Here is an 18,036-nt window from a genome sequence, read left to right as displayed (position 1 = left end):
CTCCACTACTGAATTTTTATTCATTCCTCAAATCTCAGATCAAGTGTTACTTCTCTCTGTAGCATTCCTTACCTCCCACACCAAGAATGAGTAAAGCAAATAATTACAGATCAACTTGTCCCTTTACAATGACTACAATCTCCTTGCAAACAGGGACAGGGTTCTACTCATATTTGAAACCGACTGATTACAACAAAAATACTCCATAAATTCTGCTCAACAAATTGAGTGAAAAATAGTTAGATCTTGAAACTTTTCTAGGATAGATTAGCAACTTCTCCCATTGTACACACATTTCTGTCCATAGCTGATCCAAAATACCTGATTTTGGCCCAGATCAAATCCCAAATTAGAAGATTTCTTAGAAAACACTCTACGTTTGGGTCGTCCCAATGAATGATCATTTCTTAGAGGAAAGGTTCAATAGTCCCAGATTACCAATATTTTATGTAATTACTCACTAGCTATTTACAAGACAGTGAACCAAAGGTGCCTAGAAAAAATTTTAATGCAGAATTACTCCCTTCTAGGACTTAAAACTTTGGGTCTGTCTAATTCATAAGATCTTCCATAAGTTTCTCTGATTAAAACTAAAATCCACAGCCTTTTAATAAGGTTGGAGGGTACCAACTATCCCCTCTATCACAGTTCCCCAATCAGCCACAGCATACAGAATGTACAAAAACCTAATATTATTATAATAGAGAAAATATACTGTTATATATGTATATGAGCTAAGACAACAACATACAATAGTATTCGGCAGTGACAGGCTGGTATGAGCGAGGGCTGCTGAGAAGCTAAAATGCTTCCCTATTATATATATTTTATATTATATACTAGAGATTCTATTATTTTCCAATAGAGCTTAGAGATTCAAAATGCTGAGCAGGTTGTTGTTGTTATCTGTTCTTGGAGTGGGGTAGGAGAAGATACAGAAGAAAAATAAAAAAGAAAACCATTATAGAACTGTATATCTTTAAAAAAACTTTGCTTTGAATTGACTATTACCTCCTTTATAATATACAATCATAAGTCCCTATCAGACTGTGATTTGAATACCTTCTTTCCTCTCAATAAATGAGAAATTCATTTCTTAAATGAATAATACATTTTTTTTAAAAAAAAGGAATACATTTGTTCATTTAAAAGGAAAGAATGAAAACAAAATAGAGCCAGCAACAGATGTGCTATATAGTTCAAGGTAGCAGGTCAATGTAAAAAACACTTCTTTTGTTCTGAGAAATAAGCAGGTCTCTGAAAGCATTCTTCTCTGGTCCTCTCTAGAGTCCCAGGGACTTCTAAGACTTAGTAGTTATCTGGTCTGCTTTCATTATTGAGCTTTAGCAACTGTGGCATAGATCACCTCAAGAATATTATTCTTGAAATAAACTGATGCAGTATCTCACAGTAAGATTATTTTAAATTAAGCATCTACTTTATTAAGCAAGACTGGATAGGGTGGGGGGAGGTCCTCATTTTATTTTCCTCAGATGTAAGTATTTCTTGATCTAACTTTTCAAAGATTCAGCAAGACACCAAACAGTTCATAAAATCATCGCCTTCAACATGGATATCATGCAGCAGCACAGTTGATATGTACAAACTATGCTCACTTTCACTCAGCAATTTTAAAAAATCCTAAAACTTAAAAAAAAAAAAAAAAAACTAAAATTTGTTTGATAAAGTCCAATGAAAATTTATAGTATCAAACTACATAACAATGGCATTGAAATACACACTGAAATGTAATTTCTACCTTAAGTTTTGCATAGCAGTTCTGTAGATGGTCCATATCGCTTCCCAGTTTCAAATTCTGTGTTTCCACATTTTCCTGAGCTAGAAGGTTCTTCCGCTGAAGTACAAGTAGCTCATTCATGCAATTTAAAACAGCAACTATATTTAATCCTCTCTTTGTCTCTTTACCTTTGGATTCTTCATATAATGAAGGAAAACCGAAAGTAGTCAATTCCTAGTAGGAGAAAATGTTTTCCTAAAAGTTGGTTACTGACAACTTAGTAAATAAACAAAAGACAGAAATCTCTTCTGAGAAAGAAAACTATCCTGAGATACTTAAGAGAAGAGTACCTATGCCAAAGGACAAAGAATTAAGAGACCTGGGCTCTTTCAGCCTCTGCTCTACAATTACCTGTGATCTGGAATAGGCACTTAGGTTTCTACGTGTAAAATAAGGGTAAGGCTCCCCCTGGCAGAGCTCCTAGAGTGATGAGGGAGCCGAATGGTTGCATCAAAAGCATTCAGCTGGTATCTAGACTATATGGTCACCAAGGTTCTCTGCAAATCTAAGTTCCGGGCCAATATGTAACATACGTGTGCTTGACAAGTTTACCATTCTTATGTTCTGTTGTATAACATGATTTCTGTTATTTATTGTATCTTACAAAAAAGTTACCTGATCAAGATATGAGATACTTTGCTCAATATTCTCTTCTGTGCAGAAGGCACTAAAATAACTGTGCACGTTTTTTGATAAAGGTATTGAAGAACATAGCACTTGCTGTGAGTATAAACTTGATGGAGACATCTTTGTTTCTGAGGTATATTGAGAGATAGTTTTGCTTTCTGAAAGAATCAATAAACATAAATAATTTTCAAAAATGCATGCAAAACTAATTACATGATTTTCATTACCAAAGATTCTGAATTATAGAAATATTGTTTTTTCAAATTAGGGCAAAGCTGGTTTTTGTATGAAAACTATATAATATTTTCCAAAAAATATACAATAAAGTGGTGGTCTTAGAAGGCATGTTAAGTTCCAATATTCTATCTTAAAAATTAACAGTACTTTAGATTTATAAAACTGTTAGGCAAAACCTCCTTGTCTATGCACTCAAACTTTATGTGATTAAAGGAATAAATCAGAGAAATATACTGAGGTAGCCAATGAATTTATTTCAAATGCAGAAAAATCTCCTCAAGTAATCAACTATTCAGTCAAAGCACTTAACCCTGCTGCTGCTGCTGCTAAGTCGCTTCAGTCGTGTCCGACTCTGTGCGACCCCATAGACAGCAGCCCACCAGGCTCCCCCGTCCCTGGGATTCTCCAGGCAAGAACACTGGAGTGGGTTGCCATTTCCTTCTCCAATGCATGAAAGTGAAAAGTGAAACTGAAGTCACTCAGTCTTGTCCTACTCTTAGCGACCCCACAGACTGCAGCCCACCAGGCTCCTCCATCCATAGGCACAATCCTTAGCTCTCCCTGATGATTTTACTAAAGAAAGATGAAAATTATATATTTTACTCCTATTATGTCTCTATGTACATATATAGTATTTATGGTAATTATAGTGTCACTGAAAATTAACATTTGCAATTACTGTTCTAGCTTACAACTATTGTAAACTCCGTTACCTGAAGACAGACCTGGATCTGTAACAGTCATCCAATCTCCCATAGCAATCACCAGAGCCAGGATACCTGAGGAACCAATTCAGCAGTGACACATTCAGCCCAGCTGCTATCACTCTTCTATGTAGGCATTTCCTTAGAAAACCAATCACAGAATAAGAGCATCGAATTAAACATATGAAGGCAAATATAAAGTCAATGCATCAGAAATAGTCATACGTGCTTCAGAAGGATTCTGTATTACTCTCATGTACTATCACATAGAACACAGTAAAGCACAATAATAAAAACTCTGTGTGTGTGTGTGTGTGTGTGAGTTCAGTTCAGTTGCTCAGTCATGTCCACTCTTTGCGACCCCATGGCCTGCAGCACACCAGGACTCCCTGTCCATTAGCAACTCCCGGATTTTACTCAAACTCATGTCCATTGAGTCGGTGACGCCATCCAACCATATCATCCTCTATCATCCCCTTCTCCTCCTGCCTTCAATCTTTCCCAGCATCAGGGTCTTTTCCAATGAGTCAGTTCTTCCCATCAGGTGGCCAAAGTACTGGAGTTTGAGCTTCAGCATCAGTCCTTCCAATGAATATTCAGGACTGATTTCCTTTAGGATGGACTGGTTGGATTTCCTTGAAGTCCAAGGGACTCTCAAGAGTCTTCTCCAATAGCACAGTTCAAGATTCTAGCTTGTGCTTCCTCCAGCCCAGCATTTCACATTATGTACTCTGCATATAAGTTAAATAAGCAGGGTGACAATATACAGCCTTGATGTACTTCTTTCCTGATTTGGAACCAGACTGTTGTTCCATGTCTAGTTCTAACTGTTGCTTCCTGACCTCCATACAGATTTCTCAAGAGGCAGGTCAGGCGGTCTGGTAGGAATGGCAAAGGTAAGGTAAGGTAAGTCACTTCAGTCGTGTCCAACTCTGTGCGACCCCATAGACAGCAGCCCACCAGGCTCCCCCGTCCCTGGGATTCTCCAGGCAAGAACAATGGAGTGGGTTGCCATTTCCTTCTCCAATGCATGAAAGTGAAAAGTGAAACTGAAGTCGCTCAGTCGTGTCCGACTCTTTGTGACCCCATGGACTGCAGCCCATTAACCCAGTGCCATTAACCACTTCAGTATTCTTGCCTTGAGAACCCCATGAACAGTACTAACAGTGTGTGTGTAAGAATCAAGGTTGAAAAGCTTCTCAAGTTATAATAAGGTATTCGCATTACTTCACATATATAAAGTACATGATCTGACTCACAATATAAATCTAAGGTACAGAATTGTACTAGAATATTGGAGTGGGTTACCCCTACTCCAGGGGATCTTCCCAACCTGGGGATCAAACCTGTGTCTCTTGCATCTCCTGCACTGGCAGGCGGATTCTTTACCACTGCTGCTGCTGCTCCTGCTGCTAAGTCGCTTCAGTCGTGTCCGACTCTGTGCAACCCCATAGACGGCAGCCCACCAGGCTCCCCCATCCCTGGGATTCTCCAGCCAAGAACACTGGAGTGGGCTGCCATTTCCTTCTCCAATGCATGAAAGTGAAGAGTGAAAGTGAAGTTGCTCAGTCGTGTCCGACTCTTAGCGACCCCATGGACTGCAGCCTACCAGGCTCCTCTGCCCATGGGATTTTCCAGGCAAGCGTACTGGAGTGGGGTGCCATTGCCTTCTCCGTCTTTACTACTGAGCCACCTGGAAAGCCCTAATAAATATTTCCAAATTATATCCTTTAAAGTAAAATTCCTACTTTTTTTGAAAGAAAAAAAATTTCTTGATCAGCATTCCCATTTTTTGTTTGCAGTTTTTACTAACTATATTAGCAAAACTTTTAATTAGTGTTGGCATGGATGCAGTGAAATGAATACTCCCATACACTGCTCTCAAGAAAGATTAGAACAATTTATACTGCTACCAAGCAATTCGACAATATGTATCAAAGTCTTAATAATGAACATATATTTTGATGCAGAAATTCCACTTTTAAAACTTAATCCTAATAAAATAACATTTTCCACAAAGATTCACCTACATATTGTTCCTTATAATATGAAAAAGACAGAAATCACTTATATGTTCTACAGTAGGAGATTGGTTACATAATACATTTATATACTGGAACACTGTGCATCCTTTAAACACAATCTTTCAGAATTAGAGTGGCTAACAAATACACAAAAGGCAAGAAACATATATGAATCAAGTAGACCAAGTATAAGAAACACATAAACTTTTTAGTCTACCATTCATACTTCTATTTTTCTATAGAGATAAGGGAAGTAGTAAATATTTCTCCACCATGAAAAATTCAAGTGAAATTATAAATGGCAACTGGAAATTGATTTCAAGGTCAGGGACAGGAGGAGAGAGGTGAAGACGGGAGGCAAACTGGAGAACACATGTCAACACTTTGGACAGCTGCTTCCCAGCCACAATAAACTGTGGCCAAAAGAGAAAGCAGCTCCTATGTTGGTACATCATTTCATTTTGAGAGATGTTGAGATGCTGGATTTCTCTGGGAAATCTCCAAATATTAGCAGCTAATTACAAACATGAACTATGCAAGCTACCCTGTGCAGAGGCGGAATGGCTAGAAGGGGGAGATCAGAGCACCACACATTTTGATCTGAGAGGTGGTTACTTAGGTACACATATCAGCACAATTCGTCAAGCTATACACTTAAGACCTGTGCACTTGACTGAATAGAAGTTATACCTCAAACACCACCATTTTTTAATAAGCCAAATAAAATGTGTCTTTAGGCCAGATCTGGACTGTAGATGGAGAGTTTATCATACCACCTCTCTTTTGAATAGTAAAGATATGGGAGACTATTCACAATATGATGTTAAAGTGAGACGAAATCTTTCATTCATTCAGTAAAATTTTAACTGTGCTACTACAACGCTAGCATGCTTTTCTAGGCATAGGGAAAGCCCCGCTCTCAGGAAGTCCATATTCTGGTGGGGTAGAAATAGATCAGAAGCAAGCAATAAATTACAGTAACATCACATTCATTGTGATGAGAATAAGGAAAATAAAACACTAATGAGAGAATGTGGGGGAGGGATCTGGATCAGTCAAGGAAGGCTGCACTGAGATGCTGATGTCTGAACTGAGACCTAAATGACACGAATCATCAACCACAAAAAATAGCCAATGACCAGAGAAGCCCAGGTGGAGAAAACAGGGCATACAAAAACCCAAGATGGAAAGAACTTGGTACATATGAAAAACATAAAAACAGCCAGTACACCTGAAGCACAGTAACAGATGTACAAAGTTGGATTTCCTCTAAACTGCAATGAAAAGCTCTCAAAGCAGTTTAGGCAGGAAAGAAGCGTGATCCCCTTTAGGCTTTAAAAATTATCGTTACAGCCACTCTGCCCTATGAGATTATAGGGGGCAACAGTGGGCACTGAAGAAATCAAGCTACTGCAATAATTCAGGCAAGAAGACCAGAGTTACAGTATGTCTCTTCAGTGAAAGCAGAGACACATGGATAAATTAAGGATGTGGCCTGGAGACAGAACCTTCAGGATTTATAGATGGGTTGGAACAAGGGCAAAAGAGAGATGACAATTCCTAGATCACACAGCACATAAAATATATACTCGTGCAAATCACTGTATGTGATTTGCATACATATTATGCAATTCACAATTATGTGATATCACATATCACAATTATGTGATAAAATGTCACATATTGTACACATATTATGATGTCACACACATACACACAGAAGGCTTTCTAGTCTGGCACTGATCTTCTGCTATTTTGCTACTCATGTGTTTTGGGAAGAACACCTTGAACTCTTGTACTTTCCACTGACCTTAAATGGGTGTTTTTAGCAACAGGAAGAACAGGATGAGAGTTGAATCTGCACTCAGAAAGAAAAATGATCTCACTTTTGGTTTTCAGAAATAGTAGCTATAAGCAAAACAGAATCCAAGGGACAATAAACCCAACGATTCTAACCTGGCTCTGGTTTGGGTAACTTACTTTAACTTCTCCAAGCCCTAGTTTCCTCACTGATAAACTGCCATTATCTTCTAAGGATTGAGATAATGTACGTAAAATATTTATTTAGCAACTGCCTGGCATATGGGACACATGTAATTAATATCAGTTGTTATCATCATCATCCCAACATGGATCTGATTGGTATGAATGACAGGATTCTAAAACCTGTAACAAAATGCATTGCTGCTCTCATTAAGACTTTAACATAAATCCTCAGAAGATCTGAGACACATCATTAGAAAACATAACACTGGCTCTAAGTGCCTTTTCTCCTCATACAGAAAGATTATTAAACACCAAAATATGTCTAATACAATTCGTTGTTGTTCAGTCACTAACTCGTGTCTGACTCTCTACAACCCCATGGACTACAGCAAACCAGGCTTAAATCTCCAGTATCTCCCTGACTTTCCTCAAGTTTATGCCCATTGAGTCAATGATCTACTGCATATCCACAATTTAAAACTGTAATTTAAGTCAGTTACTCTTAACTGTGTGTTTAGCTCTCCAGTGTCTACAGGTTTCAACAGTAAATTGTTCCCTGTCCTGTTAAAAACAAAAACATAGTTGCAAAATATTCAGGTCTAGTTAAACATCCAAAGTGAAAACCAAAACTACTCTTCTGTTCAATGAGGCACCAAATCATACACACTGAGGCTTGCGATAAAATGTCAACTAGCCAGTCTTTTCAAGAACAGAGAATACACGTCAATATGCATCCCAAAAGAGAATAATTTATGCAAACTATCCTATACTTGTCTCCTGAGAAACCTGTATGAGGGTCAAAAAACAATAGAATCAGACATGGAACAACTGACTGGTTCAAAATTGGGAAAGGAGTACGTCAAGGCTGTATATTATCAACCTGCTTAGCTAAATTATATGCAGAGTGAGTTCATTCAGTTCAGTCACTCAATCATGTGACTCTTTAGGACTCCATGGACTACAGCATTCCAGGCTACCCTATCAATCACCAATTTCCAGAGCTTACTCAAACTCAAGTCCATAGAGTCGGTGATGCCATCCAACTATCTCATCCTCTATCGCCCCCTTCTCCTCCCACCTTCAATCTTTCCCAACGTCACGGTCTTTTCCAATGAGTCAGTTCTTCGCATCAGGTGACCAAAGTATTGGAGTTTCAGCTTCAACATCAGTCTTTCCAAAGAATATTCAGGACTGATTTCCTTTAGGATGGACTGGTTGGATCTTCTTACAGTCCAAGGGGCTCTCAAGAGTCCTCTCCAACACCATGTTCAAAAGCATCAATTCTTCAGTGCTCACCTTTCTTTATAGTCCAACTATCACATCCATACATGACTACTGGAAAAACCACAGCATTGACTAGATGGACCTTTATTGGCAAAGTAATGTCTCTGCTTTTTAATATGCTCTCTAGGCTGATCATAGCTTTTCTTCCAAGGAGCAAGCGTCTTTTAATTTCATGGCTTCAGTCACCATCTGCAGTGATTTTGGAGCAAAAAATAATAAAGTCTGTTACGGTTTTCACTGTTTCCCCATCTATTTGCCATGAAGTGATGGGACCGGATACCATGATCTTAGTTTTCTGAATGTTGAGTTTTAAGCCAACTTTTTCACTCTTCTCTTTCACTTTCATCAAGAGGCTCTTTAGTTGTTCTTTACTTTCTGCCATAAGTGGTGTCATCTGCCTGTCTGAGGTTATTGATATTTTTCCCGGCAATCTTGATTCCAGCATGTGCTTCATCCAGCCCGGCATCTCCCATGATGTACTCTGCTGCTGCTACTACTGCTAAGTCACTTCAGTCGTATCCAACTCTGTGCGACCCCACAGGCGGCAGCCCACCAGGCTCCGCCATCCCTGGGAGTCTCCAGGCAAGAACACTGGAGTAGGTTGCTATTTCTTTCTCCAATGCATTAAAGTGAAAAGTGAAAGTGAAGTCACTCAGTCGTGTCCGACTCTTCGCGATCCCATGGACTGCAGCCTACCAGCTCCTCCATCCATGGGATTTTCCAGGCAAGAGTACTGGAGTGGGGTGCCATGATGTACTCCGCATGTAAGTTAAATAAGCAGGGTGTCAATATACAGCCTTGACGTACTCCTTTCCGAATTTGGAACCAGTCCATTGTTCCATGTACAGCTCTAACTGTTGCTTCTTGACCTGACAGATTTCTCAGAAGGCAGGGAAGGTGGTCTGGTATTCCCATCTCTTGAAGAATTTTCCAGTTTGTTGTGATCCACACAGTCAAAGGCTTTGGCATAGTCAATAAAGAAGATGTTTTTCTGGAACTCTCCTGCTTTTTCAATGAACCAGTAGATGTTAGCAATTTGATCTCTGGCCCCTCTGCCTTTTGTAAATCCAGCTTGAACATCTGGAAGTTCGCGGTTCATGTACTGTTGAAGCCTGGCTTGGAGATTCTAAGCATTACTTCGCTAACATGTGAGATGAGTGCAACTATGCGGTAGTTTGAACATTCTTCACCATCGCCTTTCTGTGGGATTGGAATGAAAACTGACCTTTTCCAGTCCTGTGGCCACTGCTGACTTTTCCACATTTGCTGGCATATTGAGTGCAGCACTTTCACAGCATCATCTTTCAGGATTTGAAATAGCTCAACTGGAATTCCATCACTTCCACTAGCTTTTGTTCGTAGTGATGCTTCCTAAGGCCCACTTGACTTCACATTCCAGGATGCCTGGTGCTGGGTGAGTGATCACACCACTGTGGTTATCTGGGTCATGAAGATCTTTTTTTGTATAGTTTCTGTGTTTTCTTGCCACCTCTTAATATCTTCTGTTTCTGTTAGGTCCCTACCATTTCTGTCCTTTATTGTGCCCATCTTTGCATGAAATGTTTCCTTGGTATCTCTAATTTTCTTGGAGATCTCTAGTCTTTCCCATTCTACTGTTTTCCTCTATTTCTTTGCATGGATCACTGAGGAAAGGCTTTCTTATCTCTCCTTGCAATTCTTTGGAACTCTGCATTCAAATGGATATATCTTTTCTTTTCTCCTTTGCCTTTAGCTTCTCTTCTTTTCTAAGCTATTTATAAGGACTCCTCAGACAACCATTTGCCTTTTTGCATTTCTTTTTCTTGGGGATGGTCTTGATCACTGCCTCCTGTACAATGTCACAAACCTCCATTCATACAGTTCAGGCACTATATCAGACCTAACCCCTTGATTCTATTTGTCTCTTCCACTGTATAATTATAAGGGATTTGATTTAGGTCATACCTGAATAGTCTAGTGGTTTTCCCCACTTTCTTCAATTTAAGTCTGAATTTGGCAATAAGGAGTTCATGATCTGAGCCACAGTCAGCTCCCGGTCTTGTTTTTGCTGACTCTATAGAGCTTCTCCATCTTTGACTGAAAAGAATATAATCAATCTGATTTCAGTGTTGACCATCTGGTGATGTCCATGTGTACAGTCTTTTGTGTTGTTGGAAGAGGGTGTTTGCTATGCCTACTGCGTTCCCTTGGCAAAACTCTGTTAGCCTTTGCCCTGCTTCATTCTGTACTCCAAGGCCAAATTTGCCTGTTCCTCCAGGTATTTCTTGACTTCCTACTTTTGCATTCCAGTCCCCTATAATGAAAAGGACATCTTTTTTGGTGTTAGTTCTAGAAGGTCTTGTAGATCTTCATAGCACGATTCAACTTCAGCTTCTTTAGGATTACTGGTTGGGGCATAGACTAGGATTACTGTGATATTGAATGGTTTGCCTTGGAAATGAACAGAGATCATTCTGTCGTTTTTGAGATGGCACCCAAGTACTGCATTTCGGACTCTTCTGTTAACTATGACGGCTACTCCATTTCTTCTAAGGGATTCTTACCCACAGTAGTAGATATAATGGTCATCTGAGTTAAATTCACCCATTCCAGTCCATTTTAGTTCACTGATTCCTAAATTGATGTTAACTCTTGCCATCTCCTGTTTGACCACTTCCAATTTACCTTGACTCATGGACCTAACATTTCAGGTTCCTATGCAATATTGCTCTTTACAGCATTGGACTTTACTTCCATCACCAGTCACATCCACAACTGGGTGCTGTTTTTGCTTTGGCTCCATGTCTTCATTCTTTCTGGAGTCACTTCTCCACCGTTCTCCAGTAGCATACTGGGCACCTACCAACCTGTGGAGTTCATCTTTCAGTGTCCTATCTTTTTGCCTTTTCATACTGTTCATGGGGTTCTCAAGACAAGAATACTGAAGTTGTTTGCCATTCCCTTCTCCAGTGGACCACATTTTGTCAGAACTCTCTACCATGACCCATCTATCTTGGGTGGCCCTACAAGGCATGGCTCATGGTTTTACTCAATTAGACAATGCTGTGGTGCATGTAATCAGTTTGATTATTTTTCTGTAATTGTGGTTTTCATTCTGGCTGATGGATAAGGATAAGAGGCTTATGAAAGTTTCCTGATGGGAGAGACTGAGGGGGAAACTGCACCTTCTTCTGATGGGCAGGGCCATGCTCAGTAAATCTTTAATCCAACTATATGCAGAGTATATATGAAATGCCAGGATGGATGAAGCAAAGCTGGAATCAAGACTGCCAGCAGAAATATCAACAACCTCAGATATGCAGATAACACCATCCTTATGGCAGAAAGTAAAGAGGAAGTAAAGAGCCTCTTGATGAAGGTGAAAGAAGAGAGTGAAAAAGTTGGCTTGGTATCCAGTCCCATCAGTTCATGGCAAATAGATGGAGAAACAATGGAAACAAGTGACAGACTTTATCTTCTTGGGCTCCAAAATCACTGCAGATGGTGACTGCAGCCATGAAATTAAAAGACGGCTGCTCTTTGGAAGAAAAGCTATGACCAACCTAGAGAGCATATTAAAAAGCAGAGCCGACCAAATGTCCATCTAGTCAAAGCTATGGTTTTTCCAGTGGTCATGTATGGATGTGATAGTTGGACTATAAAGAAAGTTGAGCGCCAAAGAACTGATGCTTTTGAACTGTGGTGCTGGAGAAGACTCTTGAGAGTCCCTTGGACTGCAAGGAGATCCAACCAGTCCATCCTAAAGGAAATCAATCCTGAAATTCACTGGAAGGACTTTTGCTGAAGCTGAAACTCCAATACTCTGGCCACCTGATGTGAAGAACTGACTCACTAGAAAAGACCCTGACCCTGGGAAAGATTGAAGACAGCAGACGGAGATGACAGAGGATGAGATAGTTGGATGGCATCACTGACTCTATGGACATGAGTTTGAGCAATCTCCGGGAGTTGGTGTCAGACAGGTAAGCCTGGCATTCTGCAGTTCATGGGGTAGCAAAAAGTCTGACACGACTGAGCGACTGAACTGAACTGAACTGAGACAGTTGAACGTAACAATTTACACTGTTTCTGAAAGAAAATGAGGATTTTAGTAAGTTTCCATAAAGAAATCTACCACTCTTCATGTCAAATTATTTTCTTTCATATGTATTTATCTATATTACAGATAGGAAACTTGGGCTCAAGAAAGTCAACAGGACTGCCTGAGGTCACACTTGTAATGGGTTGTGAAGTTCAGTTGCTCAGTCGTGTCTGACTCTTGAAGCCTAGACACAAATCTCCATCTTTAAACTGGTGCTCTTTTCACTCTACCATTCAATCTTTCAACACCGTACACACAAATCCATTGATTAATCTATCTACATTAAAAGTAGAATATAATGAAAGATTTTCATCGATGTTCTTTAAAAGACTGAGTAACTCTAATTCATTTTAAATGATTCCACTCAGAACACGCAATTCTTAAAGGATCTTACCTACTATTTAAGTTGAGATACACTTCTAAACTTCTCCCGTGCTGTGCCACCACCAATAGCTTTTTACTCATTTATAAACACTTTGCTTTAAAAAGGCATAAAGACAATGCCTAGAAATGAGATCAGTTCCACAGAAAGTTTAATGAGGGTGGAAATAAGTCATTTTACCATTTATCCCTAAAATATTAAGACATCATCAAATACAAGTTTATGGATCTTTAGCAAGAACATTTGTGGTTCTAGGTTAATTACATGTGTTTTTTCCAATAGAAATGTTCCTTGCCTGGTTTTTCTTCCTTCTTCCCCAAAGACTCAGGGTTGCACAATATAGATTAACCACTTATAGAATTTTGGGGTAGGCAGCCTGTAGGATACAGTCATTCCTGTATACACCTTTAGATTATTCTGTTCCTTCAGTGTGGGCTGTATTTAGTGAATAGCTTCTAACAAACAGAATAAAGCAGAAGTGATTGGATTTTACTTTCATTAGGTTATAAAAAAAGGCCGTGCTTTACATTTGGGGTCATTCCTGGTGGCTCAGATGGTAAAGAATTTGCCTGCGGTACAAACTGGCTTTGATCCCTGGGTTGGGAAGATTCGCCTGGAGAAGAGAATGGCTACCCACTCCAGTGTTCTTGCCTGGGAAATTCGAAGGACAGAGGAACCTGGCACACTACAGTCCACAGGGTCTCAAAGAGTCAGACACAACTGAGTGACTAACACTTTGACACTTTCACTCACTCAGGGTATCTTGGATCCCTCTTTTTGGGGAAAGCAAGCTGTCACAGCTGTCCTGTTGCAAGCAGCCCCATGAAAGGCCAATGTGGCAATGAACCAATGTCTCCAGCCAACAGTCAGTGAGGGCTTGAGGCCAGCCAGGAGCCATGTGAGTGAGTCTGGAAGTAGATTCTCCCCACTCAAGCCTTGAGATGCCTGTAGCCTTGGCCAACACCTATAGCAGCCTAGTGAGAGACCCTGAGCCAGAGGCACCCAGCTAAGTGGCACCCAGATTTCCAATGGACAAAAACTTGGAGATAAATGACTTATTTTAAGCTGCTAAATTCTGGAGTAATGTGTTATATATGCAGCAATAGATAACACAAGTTTATATACACATATATGTATTAAATTTGTGAGTCCCTTCCATAATTATGTTTCCTGCTGAAACATAACTAAAGTGATACCATGCACACTCATCAGGTTTATGACAATGATACCATGCAGTATTACAACGAATCATTTCATACACTTTTAGTTTACTAGTTTATGAACTTCTAAACTAGGGTGGGAAATGTATTCACCTTGTATCCAACAGTTCCTGGAACACAGCAGGTGCTCAAGCAGACACTTATAACATGAACCAAGTCCCACGTCTGGCACGCTCTCTTTGGCCTGTGTGCTCCACTTGTGCTTTATTCTTTCACCTGCCCCCAAACTAACATTTCTTCAAAGCCCAGATCACCCACCATCATCCTGTTCACATACTCCAAGGAACTCTATTCTCTGGGTCATTCTAGTTTATTTCACTTTTCCCATCTAGACTCCTGAGTCACATTCTCCACTTCTGTACCCACCTCCCATTTTAATAATCAATGAATGCCCAAGTAAATAACTGATGGTAAATTAGCACATTCATTACAGCACGCAAAAGTGGATAAACAAAAACAGCAATGGAAGAGAAGCACAAGATGTGAGTCCTTTAGAGAAAAGAACTACTCCTCCTCATCTCCCAAATCTCTCCTAACACTTCTACCCACGGAACGAACGCTTGGCAGAAACCTAAGTGATGTTTTGATTACAAGATTTCCTTCACACAGTACACTATTTTAAGTGTTCTTTTCAAGTTCACTTGAAATTCAAACTTGAGAAGGCACGACTGCCTACCTAATCAGAGTTCTAAGACAAACTTCAATCAAGTGTCAGAAAATATTGCTTTTTTCATTATACAGGAAGGTAGTAACATGATACTATCTGGGCTTCTAAACATTACACAGGATTTTCCACAAATAACCAACTAAAGTCTTTGCTAAAATCTCACAAAATTAGAGTTACCCAACTTTGGGTTAAGAAAATAAAATTCTTAAAGTCTTTAAACGTTAGTCCTTACAAATTCAGCCATAAAACTTTAGAATTTAATTATCTGCATACTTTAATAAATGCTATTACTCTCAAAAACCAAATACTTAATGATTACATGAAAAAATACTATGTTCTACTATGATTTTATTCTAAAATAAACTATAGCTTTCAATTATTAATACCTGTTACCTTACATAAAACTATTCAGATATGCATATCAGTACAGATAAATACTAAATTCAAACTCTTAAAATCCAGTTTTTACAAATTTAAGATCTAAATGATTTCATCTGAGTGGCATAATAGATTTTTCCATAGAAATAAATTCTTCTCCATAAATTAAATTTTAATATATATTTGAATGGCTGAAACTCAAAATCTGCTATCCCTTTAATCACCCGCCTTGTTGCTGAGTTTGTGGCTCTGAGGACCTGCAGTTGGGGACACAGTGTGAGTACTGTGAGCCTCGCAGGCCTGGGGCAGACAGTTCATATCCTGACCAAGTCTCTCAGCTGGCTTCCTCACCCAGAAAACAGGGTGATACTACCTACTTTGTAGGGTGGTTATGGGTATTTAGTGACATAAGTAGTAAAAACTAAGTACCGAATACCTAGGGAACTGATCTAACAAACACGTCAGGTGCTGTTCTAAATGCTTTAAAACTTTATGAAGACAACCTTCACAACAACCCTAAGTCATCACATTATTTCCCTTTTCAGTGATAAGGGACATGAAGTACAAAAAAGCTAGGTAATTTACCCAAGGTCACACAGCTGGCAAGTGGCAGAATCGGAGGCCATTGCCCACTGCACGCTCCAGAGCACAGGTTGCTGCTTCATGGATGAGAGACCCAAGAACAGTATCTGCTACCACCACTCATTAGAGCATTTGGGCAAAACTGCACAAAATAGTGTACAGACACAAACTGCAGGAAAATTTTTCACATGTATCCTTTTGAGCTGAGGGATACAATTGCTGTGAAGCTCCAAGTCAGAATCTTCCATTAGAAAGCTACCCTCTTAGCAGCTTAGGGAACAGGAAGCTACATCAAATCCCTGATAAACACCTTGACCCAGATACTGCTGCAGTATGAGAAACAGTAGTCTTCTTAAAGCACAGGGTCCAAAGTCAGACCACCTGGTTTCAAACTCAGTTCCAGCACTTACAAGGTAAGTGGCTCTGAACAGAAATATCTGGACCTCATTTTCTTTATCTGCAAAAGGAGAGTAAAACCAGTCTTTACCTCAAAGGATTATGATAAAAATCCAAATTAAATAATTATGGTTAAGTAATAAACTTAGCTTTAAATTTACTTGATAACTTCATTAAATAAGTATATTCATGCAAAGGACTTAAAACAGGGTCTTGGGTATATGGTATGCTCAATAAATGTTAGCTATTAGACATTTTACTAATTTGGAATATTTCCATGATATTTTATAAGTTAAAAAAAAAAGGCTGCAGGAAAATAACATGATCTTATTTGGTCTTTTAAAAAAATCTTAAGAATGTTCAAACTACCATACAATTGTGCTCATTTCACATGCCAGCAAGGTAATTCTCAAAATCCTTCAAGCTAGGCTTCAACAGTACGTGAACTGAGAACTTCTCGATGTATAAGCTGGATTTAGAAAAGGCAGAGAAACCAGAGATCAAAAAGCAAAATTTGTCAGATTAAAGAAAAAGCAAGAGAATTTAGGGAAAACATCTACTGCTTCACTGATGAGGCTAAAGCCTTTGACTATGTGGATCACAACTAACTGTGAAAAATTCTTAGAGATGGGAATACCAGACCTGGTATTCCTATCTTAAAGAGATGGGCATACCTTACCTGCCTCTTGAGAAACTTGTATGTGGGTCAGGAAGCAAGTTAGAGATGGACACGGAACAACAGACTGGTTCAAAATTGGGAAAGGAGTACACCAAGGCTGTATATTGTCACCCTGCTTACTTAACTTCTTTGCAGAGTACATCATGAGAAACGCTGGGCTGGAAGAAGCACAAGCTGGAATCAAGATTGCCGGGAGAAATATCAACAACCTCAGATACTCAGATGATACCAACCTAATGTCAGAAAGTGAAGAACTAAAGAGCCTCTTGATGAAGGTGAAAGAAGAGAGTGAAAAAGTTGGCTTAAAACTCAACACTCAAAAAACTAGAATCATGGCATCTGGTCCCTTCACTTCATGGCAAATAAATGGGGTAAAAGTGGAAACAGTGGCAGATTTTATTTTCTTGGGCTCCAAAATCACTGCTGATGGTGACTGTAGCCACGAAATTAAAAAAAAAAATGCTTCCTCCTTGGAAGAAAAGCCATGAAAAACCTAAATAGCACGTTAAAAAGCAGAGACATCACTTTGCCAACAAAGGTCCATACAGTTAAAGCAAGGTATTTCCAGTAGTCATGTATGGATGTTGAGAGTTGGACCATAAATAAGGTTGAGCACCAAAGAATTGATGCTTCTGAACTATGGTGTTGGAGAAGACTCTTGAGAGTCCCTTGGACTGCAAGGAGATCCAACCAGTCCATCCTAAAGGAGATCAGTCCTGGGTGTTCATTGGAAGGACTGATGTTGAAGCTGAAACTCCAATACTTTGGCCACCTGATGCGAAGAGCTGACTCACTGGAAAAGACCCTGATGCTGGGAAAGACTGAGGGCAGGAGGAGACGGGGACGACAGAGGATGAGATGGCTGGATGGCATCACCAACTCTATAGACATGGGTTTGGGTGAACTCCGGGAGTTGATGATGGATAGGGAGGCCTGGCGTGCTGCGGTTCATGGGGTCGCAAGGAGTCAGATACGACTGAGCGACTGAACT

The 18,036-nt window shown here is 39.6% G+C and overlaps 1 protein-coding gene across 9 annotated transcripts in view; it reads right to left on the bottom strand.

Annotated features, from left to right (window-relative positions):
* The window catches only part of SSX2IP (SSX family member 2 interacting protein), a 57,123-nt gene that overhangs the window by 25,835 nt on the left and 13,252 nt on the right, over window positions 1–18,036 (bottom strand). For 5 of the 9 annotated variants that reach the window (XM_070367769.1, XM_070367772.1, XM_070367773.1 and 2 more), the window contains 3 exons: window positions 3,376–3,507; window positions 2,414–2,583; window positions 1,760–1,972 (listed from right to left, as the gene is read on the bottom strand). In XM_070367769.1, the coding sequence (XP_070223870.1) occupies window positions 1,760–1,972; window positions 2,414–2,583; window positions 3,376–3,418 (426 nt within the window). In that variant the 5' untranslated portion in view covers window positions 3,419–3,507. The remainder of the gene's footprint in view (window positions 1–1,759; window positions 1,973–2,413; window positions 2,584–3,375; window positions 3,508–18,036) is intronic. The other 4 variants (XM_070367774.1, XM_070367775.1, XM_070367776.1 and 1 more) reach the window with 3 other exon arrangements.

The sequence above is a fragment of the Bos mutus genome, chromosome 3 (genome assembly GCF_027580195.1).
Source record: "Bos mutus isolate GX-2022 chromosome 3, NWIPB_WYAK_1.1, whole genome shotgun sequence".
Classification (NCBI taxonomy): Eukaryota; Metazoa; Chordata; class Mammalia; order Artiodactyla; family Bovidae; genus Bos; species Bos mutus.
This window is presented reverse-complemented; position numbering and strand designations above follow the sequence as displayed.